At 39.4% G+C, this 19,707-nt stretch overlaps 1 protein-coding gene across 2 annotated transcripts in view; it reads left to right on the top strand.

The window, feature by feature from the left end:
• Positions 1-19,707, top strand: part of TAFA1 (TAFA chemokine like family member 1) — a 492,358-nt gene that overhangs the window by 464,466 nt on the left and 8,185 nt on the right. For both annotated transcript variants that reach the window (XM_055344118.1, XM_055344119.1), the window contains exon 4: positions 19,279-19,403. In XM_055344118.1, the coding sequence (XP_055200093.1) occupies positions 19,279-19,403 (125 nt within the window). The remainder of the gene's footprint in view (positions 1-19,278; positions 19,404-19,707) is intronic.

Below are 19,707 nucleotides of genomic sequence, written 5' to 3'. Positions count from 1 at the left end.
TACCGCTTAATTCCCTCATTTTGCACTGCCCCCCGCTCTTCTCCTCTCTGGTAATGAGCAGTGTGTTTCCTGTTTCTAGGAGTCTGTTTCTGTTTTGTGTTGTTGGTTGATTCATTCTTTTTTTTAGATTTTAGATGTAAGTGAAATCATATAGTGTTTGTCTTTGTCTGTCTGACTTATTTCCCTTAGCATAGTACCCTCTCTGTCCATCCATGTAATTGTCAACGGCAAGATTTCATTCTTCTTTATGACTAATATTCCATAGTGTATATACCACATCTTCTTTGTTCATTTAACTATCAATGCACATGTAGGTTGCTTTTATATCTTGGCTATTGTAAACTGCTGCAATGAACATGGGGGAGCATATCTCTGTTCAGACTGGTGTATTCTTCTTTTTCTTTTTGAATAAACACCCAGAAGTAGGACTGTGGAATCACATGGTAGTTCAAATTTTTATTTTTTTGAGGAATCTCTGTACTGTTTTTCATAATGGCTACACCAATTTATATTCTCACCAACAGTATACTAGGGTACTTTTTCTCCACATCCTTGCCAATACTTGTTATTTCTTATCTTTTGAGACTGGTCATTCTTACTGATGTAAGGTGATATCTTACTGTGGTTTCGATTTGCCTTTCCTTGATGGTTAATGATGTTGAGCTTCTTTCCATGTGCCTGTGGGCTTTTGAAGTCTTCTTTGGAAAAATGTCTATTCAGGCCCTCTGCCTATTTTTTGTTTTGTATGTGTGTGTGCGTCGGGGGGGGGGTGGTTATAGTAGGTTGTGCACATTCTTTATTTTATGTGTTTTGGATATTAACTCCTATTGGGTGTATAATTTGCAAATATCTTTTCCCATTCAGTAGATTACCTTTTGGTTTTGCTGATGGTTTTCCTTGCCATGCAAAAACAGTTTAGTGTAATCCCATTTGTTTATTTTAATTTGTGTTGCCTTTGCCTGAGGAGACTGGTCCAAAAAAAATATTGCTCAGAATCTTGTCAAAGGGGAGAGGGGGAGGGGCAAGATGGCGGAAGAGCAGGGTCCCCAAATCACCTGTCCCCACCAAGTTACCTAGATAACCTTCAAACCATCCTGAAAATCTACGAATTCAGCCTGAGATGTAAAGAGAGACCAGCTGGAATGCTACAGTGAGAAGAGTCCGCGCTTCTATCAAGGTAGGAAGACGGGGAAAAAGAAATAAAGGAACAAAAGGCCTCCGAGGGGGAGGGGCCCCGCGAGGAGCCGGGCTGAGGCCGGGGCGAGTGTCCCCAGGACAGGAGAGCCCCGTCCCGGAGGAGCAGGAGCTGCACCAACCTTCCCGGGCGGGCGGAAAGGGGCCGCAGGGAGTTGGAGCAGGACCCAGGAGAGCGGGGATGCCCTCGGGCTCCCGGGGACACTAACAGACACCTGCGAGCGCAGGAGAGTGCTCCGAGCTCCCAAAGGGCTGCAGCGCGCACGGCGGGACCGACCGGAGCAGTTCGGAGGGGCTCGGGAGCGGCTCCAGGGAGGGAGCTGCGGGGCGGGAGCGCGAATCCACCAGCGCAGGCCCCGGAGCACAGGGCGCAGGGACATAGCCCAGGATCCGGCCTCCCCCGGGACAGGCAGAGGCCGGGAGGGCCCGAGACAGCGAGGACGCTCCTGCCCCGAGCTGAGCAGATCAGCGGCCCCGCCCCGGAGCCTCCAGGCCCTGCGGACGGAGAGCCGAGAGCCCCGAGCCCCATAGTTCCTGCGGAGGCTAAATCCAGGCTTCCAGAGTTGCCATAGCAACTGCTGCTGTTCCTCCTGGGGCCTCACGGGGTAAACAACCCCCGCTGAGCCCTGCAGCAGGCAGGGGCAGAGCAGCTCCCCCAAGTGCTAACACCTGGAAATCAGCACAGCAGGCCCCTCCCCCAGAAGACCAGCTGGACGGACCAGTGATACTCCCCCGTGTTCCAATACAACTTGTTTTTGGCCACTCTGCACTGAGCAAAATGACTAGAAGGAAAACCTCACCTCAAAAGAAAGAATCAGAAACAGCCCTCTCTCCCGCAGAGTTACAAAATCTGGATTACACTTCAATGTCAGAAAGCCAATTCAGAAGCACCATTATACAGCTACTGGTGGCTCTAGAAAAAAGCATTAAGGCCTCACGAGACTTCATGACTGCAGAATTTAGATCCAATCAGGCAGAAATTAAAAATCAATTGAATGAGATGCAATCCAAACTAGAAGTCCTAACGACGAGGGTTAACGAGGTGGAAGAACGAGTGAGTGACATAGAAGACAAGTTAATGGCAAAGAGGGAAACTGAGGAAAAAAGAGACAGTCAATTAAGGGACCATGAAGACAGATTAAGGCAAATAAATGACACTCTGAGGAAGAAAAACCTACGTTTAATTGGGGTTCCCGAGGGCGCCGAAAGGGACAGAGGGCCAGAATATGTATTTGAACAAATCCTAGCTGAAAACTTTCCCAATCTGGGAAGGGAAACAGGCATTCAGATCCAGGAAATAGAGAGATTCCCCCCCTAAAATCAATAAAAACCGTTCAACACCTCGACATCTAATAGTGAAGCTTGCAAATTCCAAAGATAAAGAGAAGATCCTTAAAGCAGCAAGAGACAAGAAGTCCCTGACTTTCATGGGGAGGAATATTAGGGTAACAGCAGACCTCTCCACAGAGACCTGGCAGGCCAGAAAGGGCTGGCAGGATGTATTCAGGGTCCTAAATGAGAAGAACATGCAACCAAGAATACTTTATCCAGCAAGGCTCTCATTCAAAATGGAAGGAGAGATAAAGAGCTTCCAAGACAGGCAGGAACTGAAAGAATATGTGACCTCCAAACCAGCTCTGCAAGAAATTTTAAGGGGGACTCTTAAAACTCCCCTTTAAGAAGAAGTTCAAGTAACTCTGAACGTGAATGGGCTTAATGACCCCATCAAAAGGCGCAGAGTTTCAGACTGGATAAAAAAACAGGACCCATCTATTTGCTGTCTACAAGAGACTCATTTTAGACAGAATACCATGGACTTTCTTCAGAGACTTAGAACAAATTATTTTAAGATTTGTGTGGAATCAGAAAAGACCCCAAACAGCCAGGGGAATTTTAAAAAAAGAAAACCATATCTAGGGGCATCACAATGCCAGATTTCAGGTTGTACTACAAAGCTGTGTTCATCAAGACAGTGTGGTACTGGCACAAAAACAGACATATAGATCAATGGAACAGAACAGAGAACCCAGAAGTGGACCCTGAACTTTATGCTCAACTAATATACGATAAAGGAGGAAAGACGATCCACTAGAAGAAAGACAGTCTCTTCAATAAATGGTGCTGGGAAAATTGGACATCCACATGCAGAAGAATGAAACTGGACCACTCTCTTGCACCATACACAAAGATAAACTCAAAATAGATGAAAGATCTAAATGTGAGACAAGATTCCATCAAAATCCCAGAGGAGAACTCAGGCAACACCCTTTTTGAACTTGGCCACAGTAACCGGAGAAGGACAAACGGTGTATGTTCTCATTCATTTGGGGAATATGAATAATAGCGAAAGGGAATATAAGGGAAGGGAGAAGAAATGTGTGAGAAATATCAGAAAGGGAGACAGAACATAAAGACTTCTAACTCTGGGAAATGAACTAGGGGTGGTGGAGGGGGAGGAGGGTGGGGGGTGGGGGTGAATGGGTGACGGGCACTGAGGGGTACACTTGACGGGATGAGCACTGGGTGTTATTCTGTATGTTGGTAAATTGAACACCAATAAAAATTAATTTATAATAAAAAAAAAATAAAGTTTATACTTTATTTGGAAAAAAAAAAGAATCTTGTCAAAGGATTTACTGCCTGATATCTTCCAGGATGTTTGTGGTTTTAGATCTTAATTCAAGGCTTTAAATCCTTTTAAATTATTTTTAAAATATTTTATTTATTCATTCCTGAGACACACACACACACACAGAGAGAAGCAGAGACACAGGCAGAGGGAGAAGCAGGCTCCATACAGGAAGCCCAACATGAGACTCTAACCTGGGACCCCGGGATCATGCCCTGAGCCAAAGGCAGACGCTCAACCACTGAGCCACCCAGGAGTCCCCCTTTTAAATAATTTTTATGTGTGGTATAAGATAGTGGTCCAGTTTCATTCTTTTTCATGTAGCTGTCCAGGTTTTTTCAACATCAGTTGTTGAAGAGACTGCCTTTTCCCCATTATATATTCTTTCCTCCTTGGCCATAGATGAATTGACCATGTATTTGTGAGTTTCTGTATGGGTTCTCTATTCTATTGACCTATGTATCTACTTGCATGCTAGTACCATACTGTTTTGATTACTATTACTTCATAGTATAGTTTGAAATCAGGGTGCATGATGCCTCCAGCTGTATTCTTCTTTTTAAAGATGACTTTGGCTATTCTGGGCTTTTTGTGGTTCCATAGAAATTTTAGGATTCTTTGTTCTAGTTCTATGAAAAATAATGCCATTGGTATTTTTTATGGGAATAGCATTAAGTCTGTAGAATGCTTTGGTTAGTGTGGACCTTTTAACAATATTAATTCTTCCCATCTGTGACCATGGTAGTATTCTTTGCCAGGTAGTATCTCAATTCTAAGCTTTTCCCTTTCAGCTCTTTAAATATACCATGCCAGTCTCTTCTGGTCTGCAAATTTCTGCTGAAAACTCAGCTAATGGTCTTGTAGAGTTTCCCTTTTATGTGACTATTCATTTTTCTCTTGTTGTATTTAAGATTCTTTCTTTATCTTTAGCTATGTCATTTTTATTATAATGTGTCATGGTATGGATCTACTTGGGTTTTCTTGTTTGGAACTCTGTACTTCTTGAAGCTGGATGTCTGTTTCCTTCCCCAGGTTAGAGAAATTTCAATGAACATTTCTTCAAATAAGTTTTCTACCCCCTTTCTCTTTTTCTTTTCATCCGGGATCTCTATAAGGTGGATATTAATTTTATAAACTCTTTTTTTTCTTTTTGCTGTTCTGATTGGACAGTTTTCATTGTCCTGTTTTCCAGATTGCTGACCCATTCTTCTCTGTCATCTAATCTGCTGTTGATTCTCTGTGGTATATTTTTTTTAATTTCAGTTATTGTATTCTTCAATTCTGACAGATTCCATAATATTTTTTAACTCTTTCTTGAAGTTCTCACTGCATCACCCCCATTCTTTGGTGAGTTCAGTGAGCATCTCTATGACCATTACTTTGAACTCTATCAGGCAAATTTTTACCTCTGCTTAATTATGGTTTTCTTCTGTAGTTCTATCTTGTCCTTTCATTTAAAACATACCTCTGTCTCATCATTTTGTTTGACTTGTATCTGTTCCTATGAATTAGGTGGAACAACTGCCTCTCCCTATCTTGAAGGAGTCGCCTTGTGTAGGAACCTCCCCAGTGTTGACTTCATGTGCTGGCAGCTTTGACAGACCTGCTGGAGCAAGAGCAGGTATAGGCCAAGGAAGTTCCAAGGTGTACCACACCAGGGCCATCCTGGTAGGACAGCTGAAGCTGATGTGGTCATGGACCAGGGCGTGTTATAACAGGGCCACTTTGGTGGGACATTTGGAGCCAGAACAGGTGTAGGTCAGGGGAATTCCTGAAACTGGCCATATCAGTGCCACCTTGCTGGAATGGCTGGAGCTGGAGTGAACTGATGGCTTAGGGCTCTTTGGGTTGCCCTAGAAGCCTGGCTAGGGTGCCAGGACTCCTGTTATCAAGGTTGGGGGCGGGCCCGGGGAATGGTGCTTGCTAGTGCCTCCCCCTCCTAAGAAAGTTTTAGCAGGTCCTCACCTTTTAGTAATCTAAGCTTAGTAAATGTATTTCCTTTACTTATAGTCTAGTCGCCCTTTAAGATACTGTTTTTTTTTTTTTCCACTGTATCCCAGGACAGGCAAGCCAGTGAACTGGCCCCTCAGTGATGTACTTTCCTACTACACATCATCACACTGGAGATGGGATTCCCATCATTTACATCTTTCTGTCTACCCTACTCTTCTTTTTTTTATATAAAAATTTTATTTATTTATTCATGAGAGACAGGGAGAGACAGAGAGAGACAGAGAGAGAGAGAGAGGCAGGGACACAGGCAGAGGGAGAAGCAGGCTCCATGCAGGGAGCCCAATGTGGGACTCGATCCCCGTCTCTAGGGTCACACCCTGGGCTGATGGCGGCGCTAAACCACTAAGCCACCGGGGCTGCCCTACCCTACTCTTCTTTCTGTTGTCCCCCTATCATTTGTTGTGTAGAAACTGCTCCTAATTGTTCTATGTGTATGTATAGAGTTGGTGTACCCATGGGAAGAAGTGAGTTCAGGGTCTTCCTACATTGCTACCTTGAACATAATTTCTAAATGTTCCATACTATTGAAAGTAAATATTTAGAAATGAGGACTTTATAACATTTCTTCAACTTTAAAATTCATGTGAAAGCTCTGGCATGTTTTTATGTAACTCAGACTGCCTATATTAAGTGATGCTAAGCATAGAGCAAATAGTCTATAAATATTTTCTGATAAGGGAAGCTAAACCCTTCCAAACCATTCAGGCATTTCCACAAAAATAGCCATGCTAGTTGTGTGGTATTCTGTAGGGGAAAGTAAAACAGTTGATTATTATTTTACACTTCTCAGGGGGCTGGTGAAAGAATGCATATGCTAAAGAGGTTTTGGGCAGTTCTTCCAAATTACAGAAATAGCCAGTTATCAAATTATTTTGCCATTTCAAACACATACGCAAGAATCAGATTAGATCCAAGAGTGTTCTATGATCAAGGTTTACACATTTCATCCTTACATGAAAATCAGGTTATTTTTTCTGAAGTTAAATTAATTATAATAAACCTGAAGGTATCAAAGTCTCCCACAGAGACTGTCTGAGCATAATCGCATTAGAGCATAATGTTCTCTTATTTTATCATACATCTATGAGACAGGCATATAAAGCATTGAGAGCCACAGGCTTTTCATCCAGGACTCACCCCTCCCAAGATTTCCATGCTCTCAGTTGTAATTTACTCAACCACCATGACATCCTAATAAAATAAGAGAAACAGTGTGTCTTGTTCAATTCCCCAGGATTTGGCTTCTGAGGTAATAGGTGAGTTCAGGGATAGAGACACCTCTCTTTTGCTTGCTATCAATTTTATAGATCTGAAGACGCCTAAGAGGTTTTATGTGCCCTGTTCTTTCTCTCTTGTCTAAAGTCTCCATCAGTGCCAAGAGCATCTCACTGGGAGTCTGAACTTTCCTTTAATCTAATCCATTTAGAAAATGACTCACAATTTATTGAATAAAGTAGAGAAAATTGATACCTTTTCATTAGGCTGACAAAGTCTTTTTCACTGTTGGCATCTGAAATGTGTTTTCTATTTAAATTTTATTTATATCAATCTTCTCTAGTGGGAGCAAGATTAAAATGAAAGATCATACAATCAGTGTACAACTTTCCCATTACTGCCAAGATTGTAAGCCCTCGTTTTGCAAAGGAACTTGATGCCAAGAATTTTCTGGGAATAATTTAATATTTGGGATTAGTTGTAAAGTGGAATCAACCAAAAGTGATATTTTAATGTATCAATAACAGTAAAAGTGATTAGTTAACATATGAAAGGAAGAAAATGTACACAACTGACATTATGTACATAATGGTAAATCTGTAGCAATTTTAGCAAAATTTTAGCAAAAACTGTATTATAGAATGTAATAACCTCACAAAGTACTTTTTCAAATTGGGAAAATACTTGTATACAAATATATCCCTCCAGTGAGTCATTTCTAAACTGTAAGAACACAGAGAGCTAGCACTCAAAAGATATATATGTGCACGTGGCTTAAAAGTTTCTTATAAAGGGTGCCTGAGTTGTGCAGTAGGTTTAACGTCCAACTCTTGATTTCAGCTCAGGTCATGATGTCAGGGTCATGAGATTGAGCCCCACATCAGGCTCCATGCTCAGCATGGAGTCTCTATGAGATACTCTCTCCCTCTCCCTTTTTCGCCTCCACCCCCACTTCTCTCTCTCTCTCTTTCTCTTTCTCTCAAATAAAGGAACAAATCCTTATTTTTCAAAGTGCCTATAAATATCTTTTTAAATCTGATTTTCCCTTTGATTTAAAATATAGAGACATTTTGGAGATTTTCTCTATACCCACATCCAGGTAACAGTCCCTCCATTCTGTTTCCATGAATGTAAATGGACCAAATAGAAGGGACAACCACCAGGAAGCCAAATTTCAAAGGGACAAACATAAAAGCACATTTAATTCTGAAATAGCAAGATTCTCCATGCTGAGTATGCTAAACCTACAATGTATGTGTGTAGTAAGTACATCCCATTCATCAAGGACTTCCAAGAAGTATCAATTTACACTAAGGAATGTAATATTCTTCTTGTCCTCATTTTTGTTTTGGCTTAGAGCCTTTGTTCTGTCTGATCTCATGATTCTCTCCTCAGGTGTTACAACCCTCTGGGTTAGATTTCCTTGAGGAGGAATTATTCACAAAGAAATTGAGGTTTTGCTGTTGTTGTTTTTGTTGTTGTTTTACTATGTCAGGTCTACTCCACAGATAGTCGCCATGGACTATGAAGACTGACGGTTCACTAGGTTTACTAGCTGGCTAAGAACAGGTTTCTGCACCCCCAAAAGACAAACAAAATCCATGCTCTACTAAAATCATTAAGAATTCTAACCAGGGTTTTTGAAGCTGTGCAGAGAAATGAGTACTTCTGGTGAGAAATAGCATTATTACAGTTTCTTGACAGTTTATATATCACAAATGCTAAACATTTTTTTAACCTTTTGACTCAAAAACACCACTTATTGGAATTTACCCTGAGGAAATAATTAAATACTTTTGCAAAGGCATATGTGCAAAGGTGTTAATATAAGCATCCTTACTCATAGCAAATGACTAGCAACAAAAAAGACAAATTTCCAATCATTAGGGGGCTGGTTAAATAAGATGTACCCTAAAAAGGCATATTATATATGCCTTAAAGTAATAATGCATTTCTTATATTTATAGACATGGAAAAATATTTATGATTCCATGGTTAGATTTTATTTTATTTTTTAAAGATTTTTTATTTATTTATTCATAGAGACACAGAGAGAGAGAGAGAGAGGCAGAGACACAGGCAGAGGGAGAAGCAGGCTCCATGCAGGGAGCCCGACGGGGACTCCATCCTGGGTCTCCAGGATCAGGCCCTGGGCTGCAGGCGGCGCTAAACCACTGCGCCACCAGGGCTACCCCACAGATTTTAAAGAAGAGTAACAGACAATATGTGTGGAATGATCTTACTTTTAGAAAAAAAAAATTGTATATGTTGGTGTATACATCTTTTCAACTGTTTAAAAAAATGTATATTGATGACCTGTTATATGACAGCACACTTGGGAATTCCTGCCACTTGGGAATATAAATCCAATCTTTATGGAACTTATAGTCTAATGGGAGGAAAGGACAAACATCCAGAAAACTACAAATGTGAGAATTCAGGGAATAACACATACTATAAGGAAAATAAAGCAGGCTATAAAAAGGAAAGTGTTAGGGTCAGGTGGGTGTGGATTTATTTTAGATAAATTATCAAGAGAGGCCACTCTGACAAAACAGAACAAAACAGGTGAATTGAGGCTCAGGTGATGTCAATTCTGGGCAAACATGCCCTGGACAGAGAGTGAGCCAAATCGGAAAAAAGACTTGTAAGTTTGCAGAAGAGTTAGAAAGGTAGAGAGATTGATCCAAAGTGGGAAGGTGGAGGTGGGGCTGATAGAAAAACATGGACGGAGAAATGGGAAGAGCCAAGTGATAAGAACCATTGAAGGCTATAGTAAGGAGTACAGAATTTATTCTGTGTGCTGGAACCATTGGAGAGTTTTAAGCAAAGGAATGATATGAAATTACTTACATTTTGAAAGATCACTCTGGACCCTGTGTTAAGAATAATCAGAGACAAAGTCTGGAAAACACATAACCAAATGTAGCAGCTTATTTCTTCTTAATGTCATTATTTTTTCAAGATTTTATTTATTTATTTGAGAGAGTGAGTGGGAGAGAGAGAGAAAGAGAGTATGAACTGAAGGAGAGGCAGAGGAAGAGAGAGAGAAGCAGGCTCCCCTGAACAGGGAGCCCGATGTGGCGCTTGATCCCAGGATTTGGGGATCATGACCTAGAGCTGAAGGCAGACTGAGCCACCCAGATGCCCCCTGTTTAATGTCACTATGTTTACTTTCCTTTTGCTAATTACCTGCATGCTTTGAATTTTAGAGAATAATATATATTACTTTTAAAATAAATAACGAATGTTTCTATGGATGGCAAAAATAACATCATAAGGCATGTGTTTGGACAAAATTACAAATCACACTCATAAACTTCAGGGTTGCTCTTAAGTGTTTTATTTTTTTTAAGATTATTTATTTATTTATTCATGAGAGACACAGAGAGAAAGAGAGAGAGGCAGAGACACAGGCAGAGGGAAAAGCAGGCCCCATGTAGGGAACCTGAAATGGGACTCGATCCCGGGTCTCCAGGATCACACCCTGGTCTGAAGGCAGGTGCTAAACTGCTAAGCCACCCGGCCTGCCCAACTCTTAAGTGTTTTAAACATAGAATGTTAAAGTTGAGAATATGTAATGTTCAGTAGAAAATTTATTTAATAACCATTATTTTTTGTGTTTCTTCCTAAACATATATTTAAAATTACATATGCAAACAAATGAAAAACTATAGCTGAATTTAATTCTAAAATAAAAGCACTGATTTAGTGAAAGCAAGACTAACATGCAGTGTTTATAAATGGGCACAGGGACAGAGTTATCATGGACTGAGAGTGCAGGATAAGCCAGGGACTCCAGCTTTGATGTAGAACACACAAAGAGGAATATTAGTATTGGCAGGAATAGGGAGCACTCCCTTGAGTTGACAAAAAGTCTGAATATTCCCGTCACCAGAGCAGACAGCTTTTTTCAAAGCAGTAGACACTGTAACCCTGCATTCTGATAAGAAAGCTTGGAACAGCCTATGGCAAGCAAAAGAGTTGTTTTGTGTTTTAACTTAAAGCTCATGTGAAGTTAGACTCTACCACATAATATGTATACTTATTTGCTTTACTATGAAAACAATTTTGTTGGTTAAGTAGCTATTAAATTACCTCAGCAATGAAGACTTTTTTATTTTTTCAGTGTAGGTGACTCACAATGTTGCATTAGTTTTAAGTGTACAACATAGTGATTCAACTTGTACATACTTTATGCTATACTCACCACAAGTGTGGCTGCCACCTGTCCTCATACACTGCTATTACAATATCATTGACTATATTCCCTATGTGTCTTTTATTCCCATAGCATTCATTCCATAACTGGAAGCCCATGTCACCCACACTTTGCTTCACCCATTTTTGCTCATCTCCCACCTCTTTTCTCTTTGGCAACCATCAGTTTGTTTTCTGTATTTATAGGTCTGCTTTTGCCTTCTTCTTTTTTTTTATTCATTTGTTTTGTTTTTTAGATGCCACATATGAGTGGAATCAAATGGTATTTGTGTTTCATAGTCTGGCTTATTTCACTTAGGTGAATGCCCTCTAGGTCCATCCATGTTGTTGCAAATGTCAAGATCTTACTCTTTTGTGGCTGTATTATATCCTGTATTTGTGTGTGTGTGTGTGTGTGTACATACCACATCTTTTTTTTTTTTAAAGATTTTATTCATTTATTCATGAGAGACACGGAGAGAGAGGCAGAGACATAGGCAGAGGGAGAAGCAGACTTACTGCTGGGAGCCCAATATGGGACTCAATCCCAGGATCCCTGGATCACAAACTGAACCAAAGGCAGATGCTCAAACACTGAGCTATCCAGGTGCCCCCATACCACATATTCTTTATTCATTCATCTATTGATGGACACTTGAGTTGCCCCTATATCTTGGCCATTGTAAATAATGATGCCACCAACAAAATGAAAAGGCAACCTATTAAATGAGAGAAGATATTTGCAAATGATATATCTCATAAAGGGTTAATATCCAAGATGTATTAAAAATGTATACAACTCAACATCAAAAAAAATCTAATTAAAAAATGTGCAGAGCAGTGAGGGTGACAGAACATGAGAAACACCTAACTCTGGGAAACGAACAAGGGGTAGTGGAAAGGGAGGTGGGCAGGGGGTTGGGGTGACTAGGTGACAAGCACTGAGGGGGGCACTTGTCGGGATGAGGACTAGGTGATATGCTATATGTTGGCAAATTGAACTCCAATTAAAAAAAAAAAAGCTCAAAAAATAAAAAAAAATAAATTTAAAAAATGTGCAGAGGATCTAAATAGACATTTTTCCAAAAAAGATATAACGATGGCCAACAGACACATGAAAAGATCCTCAACATCACTCATCATCAAGGAAATGCAAATCAAAACCAAAATGAGATATCACCTCATACCTGTCAGAATGGTTTAAACACACACACACACACTCAAGAAATAACAAGTGTTGATGGGAATGTGGAGAAAAACAAACCATTATGCGTTATTGGTAGGAATATAAACTGGTACAGCCGCTATGGCAAATATGGAGGTTCCTCAAAAAATTAAAAATAGAAATACCAATAATTCTACTATTGGGTATCTTCCCCCCAAAAAATGAAAACACTAATTTGAAAAGGTATAAGTGGGGATCCCTGGGTGGCTCAGTGGTTTAGCACCTGCCTTTGGCGTGATCCTGCAGTCCCAGGATAGAGTCCCGCATCGGGCTCCCTGCATGGAGCCTGCTTCTCCCTTTGCCTATGCCTCTGCCCCCCGCCCCCGCTGTGTCTTTCATGAATAAATAAAAATAAAATCTTTAAAAAAAAAAAGGTATAAGCACTCCTATGTTTAATGAGGGCTCTTCTTGCTGCCATCACCCTGACAATCCAAATCAGATCCACTCATTGGTTTCCCTAGTATCTTGTTCATAATTTATCTGTATGTATTATCACATCATTACACTTAGTGTATACCTCCCACAATAGACTATAAGCCACTTTATGGTAGAAACCATGTCTGTTTTATATTTATTTAGGTCATTAACAGCAGTTAATGAGTACCTTTGAATAAATAAAAGATAACTTTTGTCTTCAAATACCTTCAAGGGAGATAAATTCCTCCAGTTTGAGAAGCACTGGAATAGAATTTGTAGAAGGAAAGCAATACTAAGCAATCACACCATTAGTTTCACTTTTGTCTCTGAGATATATTGTAGGTTCTACAAATAAATACAGTCTAGTTAGCAAAAACTGAATATATGCATCCCACAATTAGTATAAACTTCCATTAATTATAGGCATTAACTCTCTATGAAAGTAATTGGTTGGATGCATACATAGCTGGCTAGAGGACACATGGACAAAGAAGAGAATAATTGCCACGCGTTGAGTATAAAGTTTATTATGTATTACACTAAGGTGTTGAGCTCATCTGAACTTTACTATAACCAGTTGTGATTTTTATTGACTGCCTTTATAACTCAAGAATCTGAAACTTGACATAAACAACTTCTGAAGCCATTCTACCAGTGAGTGGTGGACTTAAAGATTCAAACCCAGGTCCCTCTATCCCATATCAAAGAGCTTAGAGTCATAACCATTACTTAATGCCTCTATACCCTGGACCCTATCCTTAAATGAGAGCTCACAGGAAAGATGGAATTTGGAATGACCACAGGCCACAGTATTCTATGCCTTTAACTTTCTGTTTACTTTGATAAAGACAATAACACAGAGTGAGTCATGGCAGGTCTTTTGGAGGAAAGCATTGTAACAACAGTTCCAACAACCTGTGCATAAAGGAAGGCAGGAGCTGTCCCAGTTATGTCCCCAACTCTCCTGGAGTTCCAGCCATTGCCTAAACTGCATGACAGTTTGCACAAAAACGAGCCTGGAAATTTGTCTTGATTGATGTACTCATAACCTACTTCTGGGAACATGAATGAAATCATATGTCCCACCATTTAATTTATGCTTAAACTCTCATAAGTCATAGAAACAAGCTGAGACTTTGGCATAATATTGAAGAACAATGGTTCACTCTCTCACTTTGTGAACAATTGCCTTTTCTGTTTTGGAGTGATTTTATTCTTTGGAGTAATAAAAGTGATGATGCCAATGATAATAATAGCTAATATTCATTGAACATTTATTGAATGCCAGACACTCTGCTAAGTGCTCTGAATGCACTTTCTCATGAAATCCTCCCAATCCTTTGATTTAAGCACTATTCTTTTTTTCTTTTTCTCTGTTTTTTTTCCTATTCATTCATTCATAAACTATAAACCTGTCTTGAGTTAGTCTGTGCCATTTGAGGATAAATGCAGCAGGATCCCTGCCCTCCAGGAGCATACTGCCTGGTGAATAGGCAGTCATATGAGCTAATAATTTGAGTTCAGTGTGGTTAGGGTTACAGTTGATGTAGTTGAGTTATTGACCATATGGTTTCCTCAGTTGTTCCTAACATCACTTTCAGCTCTGCCCTTCTTCACAATTCTGGAGTAGGCATCCAAAATCAAGACCTATCCCTTCTGTGTGAATGTAGCCGTGCTTATGTGGCATTTCAGCTGTTTGCTTCTTCTTTCTTCCATCTTGTACATCCCTGCCAAATCCATCTTCCCCAACCACCTTGTTAATCACATCTTCCCTTTGCACACAGAATCTAGAATATTCAGTGCCTTATTCCTTTAAGGGGAGAAGAAAAAAAGCCTGAGCTTCATGCTTTCAAGAACTTCCACAATCTTATCAAGATTTTCTCTTCCCACTCCCCAGTGGGAGCCTGCTCTTCCAGCACAATAATGTACTACCAAGGAAGCACTTCGCTTATTTATACCCCCTTACCATAATGTATGCCAAAATGCCAAAATAGTGCTGATATTAAGAAAGTCTGAGCTACATTAGGGCAGGGACTATGTCATGTTCATTATTTTATCCATCTTACTAAATCAGGTAGTCCTTTGACTACAGAAAGTGCTCAAAGAAAGTTTACTGAGTTGAAAACCAAATATTATCCATTGAAATGATAAACAAGGACTGAACTTCTTCAACAAGATAATGTGTACTTGCTGTATTTATTAAGCTCCTTTCTTAGCAGTACCTAAGTTCTGTTTACATGGAAAAAATGCCTCAATAATAACTAATAGGACTTCTGGTCTATTTAAGGTTTAACACTGAAAGATGGATTGATTCTCCTTTGACAGTCTCCCTTTTGCTCTGTAGCAACATGACCTGGTATAAGGGTGAAATCAAAACTCATGATTAAAGTAGCTTTAGTGCTTTTAAGAACCTCTCAAAGAACGGTGAACATTCTTGAAAAAGTTGAAGATCAGATATTTTCCTGAATATGGCACATTCATAGAGCGAATTCTCTGCCTATGTCTCTGTCTCTGTCTCTCTCTCTGTCTCTCATGAATAAATAAAAATAAAATCTTTAAAAAAAGGTGTAAGCACTCCTGTGTTTAATGAGGGCTCTTCCTGCTGCCATCACCCTGACAATCCAAATCAGATCCACTGATCTGAACCCCAGGGTTAAAAGGGAGACTCTTTCATAATCACCACATATAGGAAAGAGTTAGGTTTTGCAGCTGATATTTAATTAACTCAGTTATTCTAGGGGATAAAAAGTTGTCATAGAACTTAGGCATCTACCTCACAAGTTTCTTGTGGCTTCAAAAATTGTTCACTACTGGGGTTTTCTACTAAAATGTTAGAAGTAATAAAATCAAGCAATATCTATATAGCCCTTCAGTCTAGGAAGAAACAAACGTCATGTTAACTGGCTCTTACCCACAATATTTTTTTAAGTTAATTTTATAAGAAACTGGATGCTTTGTGTTTTCAAGTGTTTTGTGTTTACATGAAATTTATTTTCAACAATAATACATGAGAGATAATGGATTCATTCACTCAGCAGTCAGTAAATGCTTTTTGAGAGTTCTGTGAATCCTGAACACAAAACTAGAATGAGTTAGGATTATTATGATGCAAACCAAGGATTCTATCATGAAGCAGGTCTGTATTTTAGTGTTAATATCCCTATGCTTCCTACCTAGGTAAGCTTGGCAAAGTGACTTAACCCCTCTGGCCTTCAGTATTTTCTTTTTTTTTTTTTTTTTTTTTTAGTTTTTTAGTATTTTCATCCATACAATTGGTTCAAAGTAATACCCACCTTTAGGATTGCTATGAAGATTAAGATAATACTTTTAAAGTTTCTGTCTAACACAGACACAGAGGAGGCCATCAAAAACCTCCGTTATCATTTTTGTTACTGCACTGACCATTATAATTCAAGATATTTAGAATTATTTGTGTCTAAATTTTTCTTATTATAAGTATCTCTGTAAGAAAAATTATAAAAGCAGTTAAGTAGCATTCATATTAGCTCACTGTATTAAATCTAATCAATCATTCCTCCTGCAATAATCTGAAGGTTTTAGGTAGCTTCCTCTATGGGAGAAGAGGGAGCAATTTATAAATCCTCTCTGTGATTTTCTTAAAGTTATTGCAGGAAATATGAGTATATGAAAAAAATTAGGAAACAAGACTGTAGCTTGACCTAGGACATGAAGTGATATATATTAAAATAACCCACATAATGCATAAATCAGAAGCAAAATCAGTCTAATAGCATCTTTAGAAAAGCAACACCAGAAGAATGTACTAGATTCTAATAAGTCAGAGGGTAATATCGAAGCATCAAACTCTGTTTAGAAGAAGCAAGTGAAATATGAATTTTTAGAGATTACAGGCCAGTCTGGGGGACTTTTCCATTCTTAGAAAGCCTTTTGTTTTTCCTTGTGAGCCAGTGGACTTTTACTACCTGGAATTAAAGGTGATCTGTGGGTTTTGAGATGCCTTCTTTTTCGTATTGTCTACATTCTCATTTAGAAGATATGAATGCCTAAGAGAAAGAGAAACTGCTTTGTTACCTCGCAACAAAGTAGGTCAGCTCTGAGAGGGCAGAGAGCAGCCTAAAGAAGAAGGAACAGGGTCCTTCCGAAGGAAGTAAAGATGCTAAAGCTGACCTTACTGGCGGTTGTTCATTATTTGTGTGCCTCTGGGAAAAAAAAAAAGTCACAAACGCTAAATGGAAGACTTTTGGGAAAGGCAGTTTCCCCTCAGAGCTAAGATCAGAGGGTTTCCATTTGTGGTGTCGATTCAGGGCAGCAATAGTGAGATATTAGGAGGGATTTTAGGGGACAAGTGTGGGAAATGCCACCAGCCTTTTGCTGACTGAGTACTAGCCGAAAGGAAGCTTCAGATTGTAGGCTCTCAATAAACGCTGCCAAGTCCTGACTTTTATCTCATGTTACCGGAAACCTTGCAATTTATTTTTGTTCCCTTTCGACACTGCATGTGTCTTTCTTGCTGCCAAAATACACGCGTCTCTTATTTACTGTTGTCACTTGTTAATTCACATAAATGAGGTCTCTTTTACCTGTGAATGGAATCTTGCCCTATTCCACATCCTTGTACAGAGCCCTGCCACTGAAAGGGAAGACATTCTTGGGGCACCTGGGTGGCTCAGTCAGTTAAGTGTCAGACTTTCGGTTTAGGCTCAGATCATGGTCTCATAGGTTATGAGATCAAGCTCCGCATCAGGTTCCACACTCAGCAGGGTCCGCTTGAGATTCTCTCCCACTGTCCGTCCCCCCATTTGCACTTTCTCTAGCTCTCTCTCTCTCTCTCAAATAAATAAATAAATCTTAAAAAGAAAAGAAAAACACTCTTAGCTCTCATAGTCATTTTGTACCCTACAGAGGATTTGCGTCTTCTGTTACTACTCCCTGTTTTGCCAAAATATCACATTGTCTTGCATACGGATAGGCTATTTACAAGATTTTACTTCCTATACTTGTGTGCTATATTCCAATGAAGACACATTTTATGTCATTCAGTCTGGTCCACACATAAGGTATGAATCAAACAGAGGCAAAATTACCCTTGAAAAATTCCTTAAATTGGCTGTATAATAGAGTAGACATGATTTTGCATATAAAATCAAATCTTTGCAATTCATACACTGGATCCCAAAGGAGGGAAAGTCCAAAGTAAGGGTAATATAGAAAGAGGAAATCTTGAATGCAGGCAGATGGCTGGACGTTTAAACCATTCTGCTTTTAAGTTAGCAAGCTAATCCTTTTATGAAATGCCTAATTCCTGATGAGTGGAGAATTTCAATGTGCTCCTGCTTCATTGGTGGGGGGCAGTATTAATCCATTTCATTTTAATATGAATCTTCTCTGATGTTAACAGATATCATCTGACCTCTTTGTCATTGTGAAGAGGAAGCATTATGATGGGAATTCTTCTCTGGGAGGTGAAATGCTGGTAATTATCAATAGAACTAAGGTTCCAGTCCAGTATGAAAATAGCCAATTGAAAAGTGCCGTAAAGAAACACTGGTAGACATTTTGAGAATTTTGGATGGCAGAAATAATTCTTCACTCGTTAAGGAATTAAAGAATATGTGGAGCTTCTTGATTTGTGCAGAAAGTGCGTCCAGTCATTTTTTTTATAAAATCTTAATATCAAAACCCAAAACAAATGTGTGCTATAAACACATCCACTAAATTCACTGCCAGCTTCCTATTGTGCTCATCTTTGATATTACCCTGAAAAGTAGGGCTTTTTTATCAGAAGCTTAACTTTCAAAAGTTTCACCCACATCATATAAACATCATATAAACATCAAAAGGAAACCCAACCCATATCACATACCTTTGATTGTAAACAGATACTTTTATTTATTATTACTCATGGTTTTTATTTTACAGGTTTTGTTTATACTTTCAATCACTTTGGTTTTCTTCTCAAAGCACTATAGTGGGGATAAACCCTAATGCTGGGTACATAAACTGGCTTGTCTGAAGGAATAGCTCTGTCATTCTGAAAAGCAGTTAACACTTTTGTCTCCTTCACTGAAAAGAAATAGTACAGGTCATGGGTTTGTGAAAACTAACACAAAAGTTCCCCCAAAAAGTATGTCTCCCCACTCCATATGTTTTCATCCTTTATCATATGAGGAGATTTTTGACAAAATGTTGCTTGATCAAAACAGTCTGCATAAAATTTTATTTGCGATGTAAAACTGGTACGTGAAAATATTACTCTTCTTCATAGAGAATTCTTAGCCAGTCATAGAAAGTTAAAGAGAAGCTAGCGGGCTTTGGAGAAAATTGACACTTCGGGAGGGTCACAGCCCCCATGCCCAAGTTGCTTGGATGAATGCAAACAAATTTGTTTCCTGTTTTCGTGCAGCTTCCATAGTGATTGGTAAATGGTGGTGTGAGATGGAGCCTTGTCTAGAAGGAGAAGAATGTAAGACACTACCCGATAATTCCGGATGGATGTGCGCTACGGGCAATAAAATTAAGACCACAAGAGTAAGTTTATTACTTTCAAATGTCTCATGCACGTGACCAACTGTACTGTTTGCCTTTGTGTTCTACAAACAGCCCCCAGAGAAACTTTGAACAGGAGACAAGAAAGCCTTTTTCCTGACAGAAAACATTCTTAACCACTCATATCCATGTCCATCCATCAACAAGAAGATAGAGATTGAGCTTGACTTTTCCATACTGGCCAGTTCATCGTTTCTGTGACTGGCTCATAAATAAAGCTAGGTTGCCATGGCCAAAGGGAAGAGGAACAGTAATTATTCAAATAATTCCAGCCAACAGCAATGGC

This window comes from Nyctereutes procyonoides, unplaced genomic scaffold, assembly GCF_905146905.1.
Source record: "Nyctereutes procyonoides isolate TBG_1078 unplaced genomic scaffold, NYPRO_anot_genome, whole genome shotgun sequence".
NCBI lineage: Eukaryota > Metazoa > Chordata > Mammalia > Carnivora > Canidae > Nyctereutes > Nyctereutes procyonoides.
The sequence above is the reverse complement of the archived record's forward strand: the minus strand, read 5'-3'. Positions and strand labels throughout refer to the sequence as shown.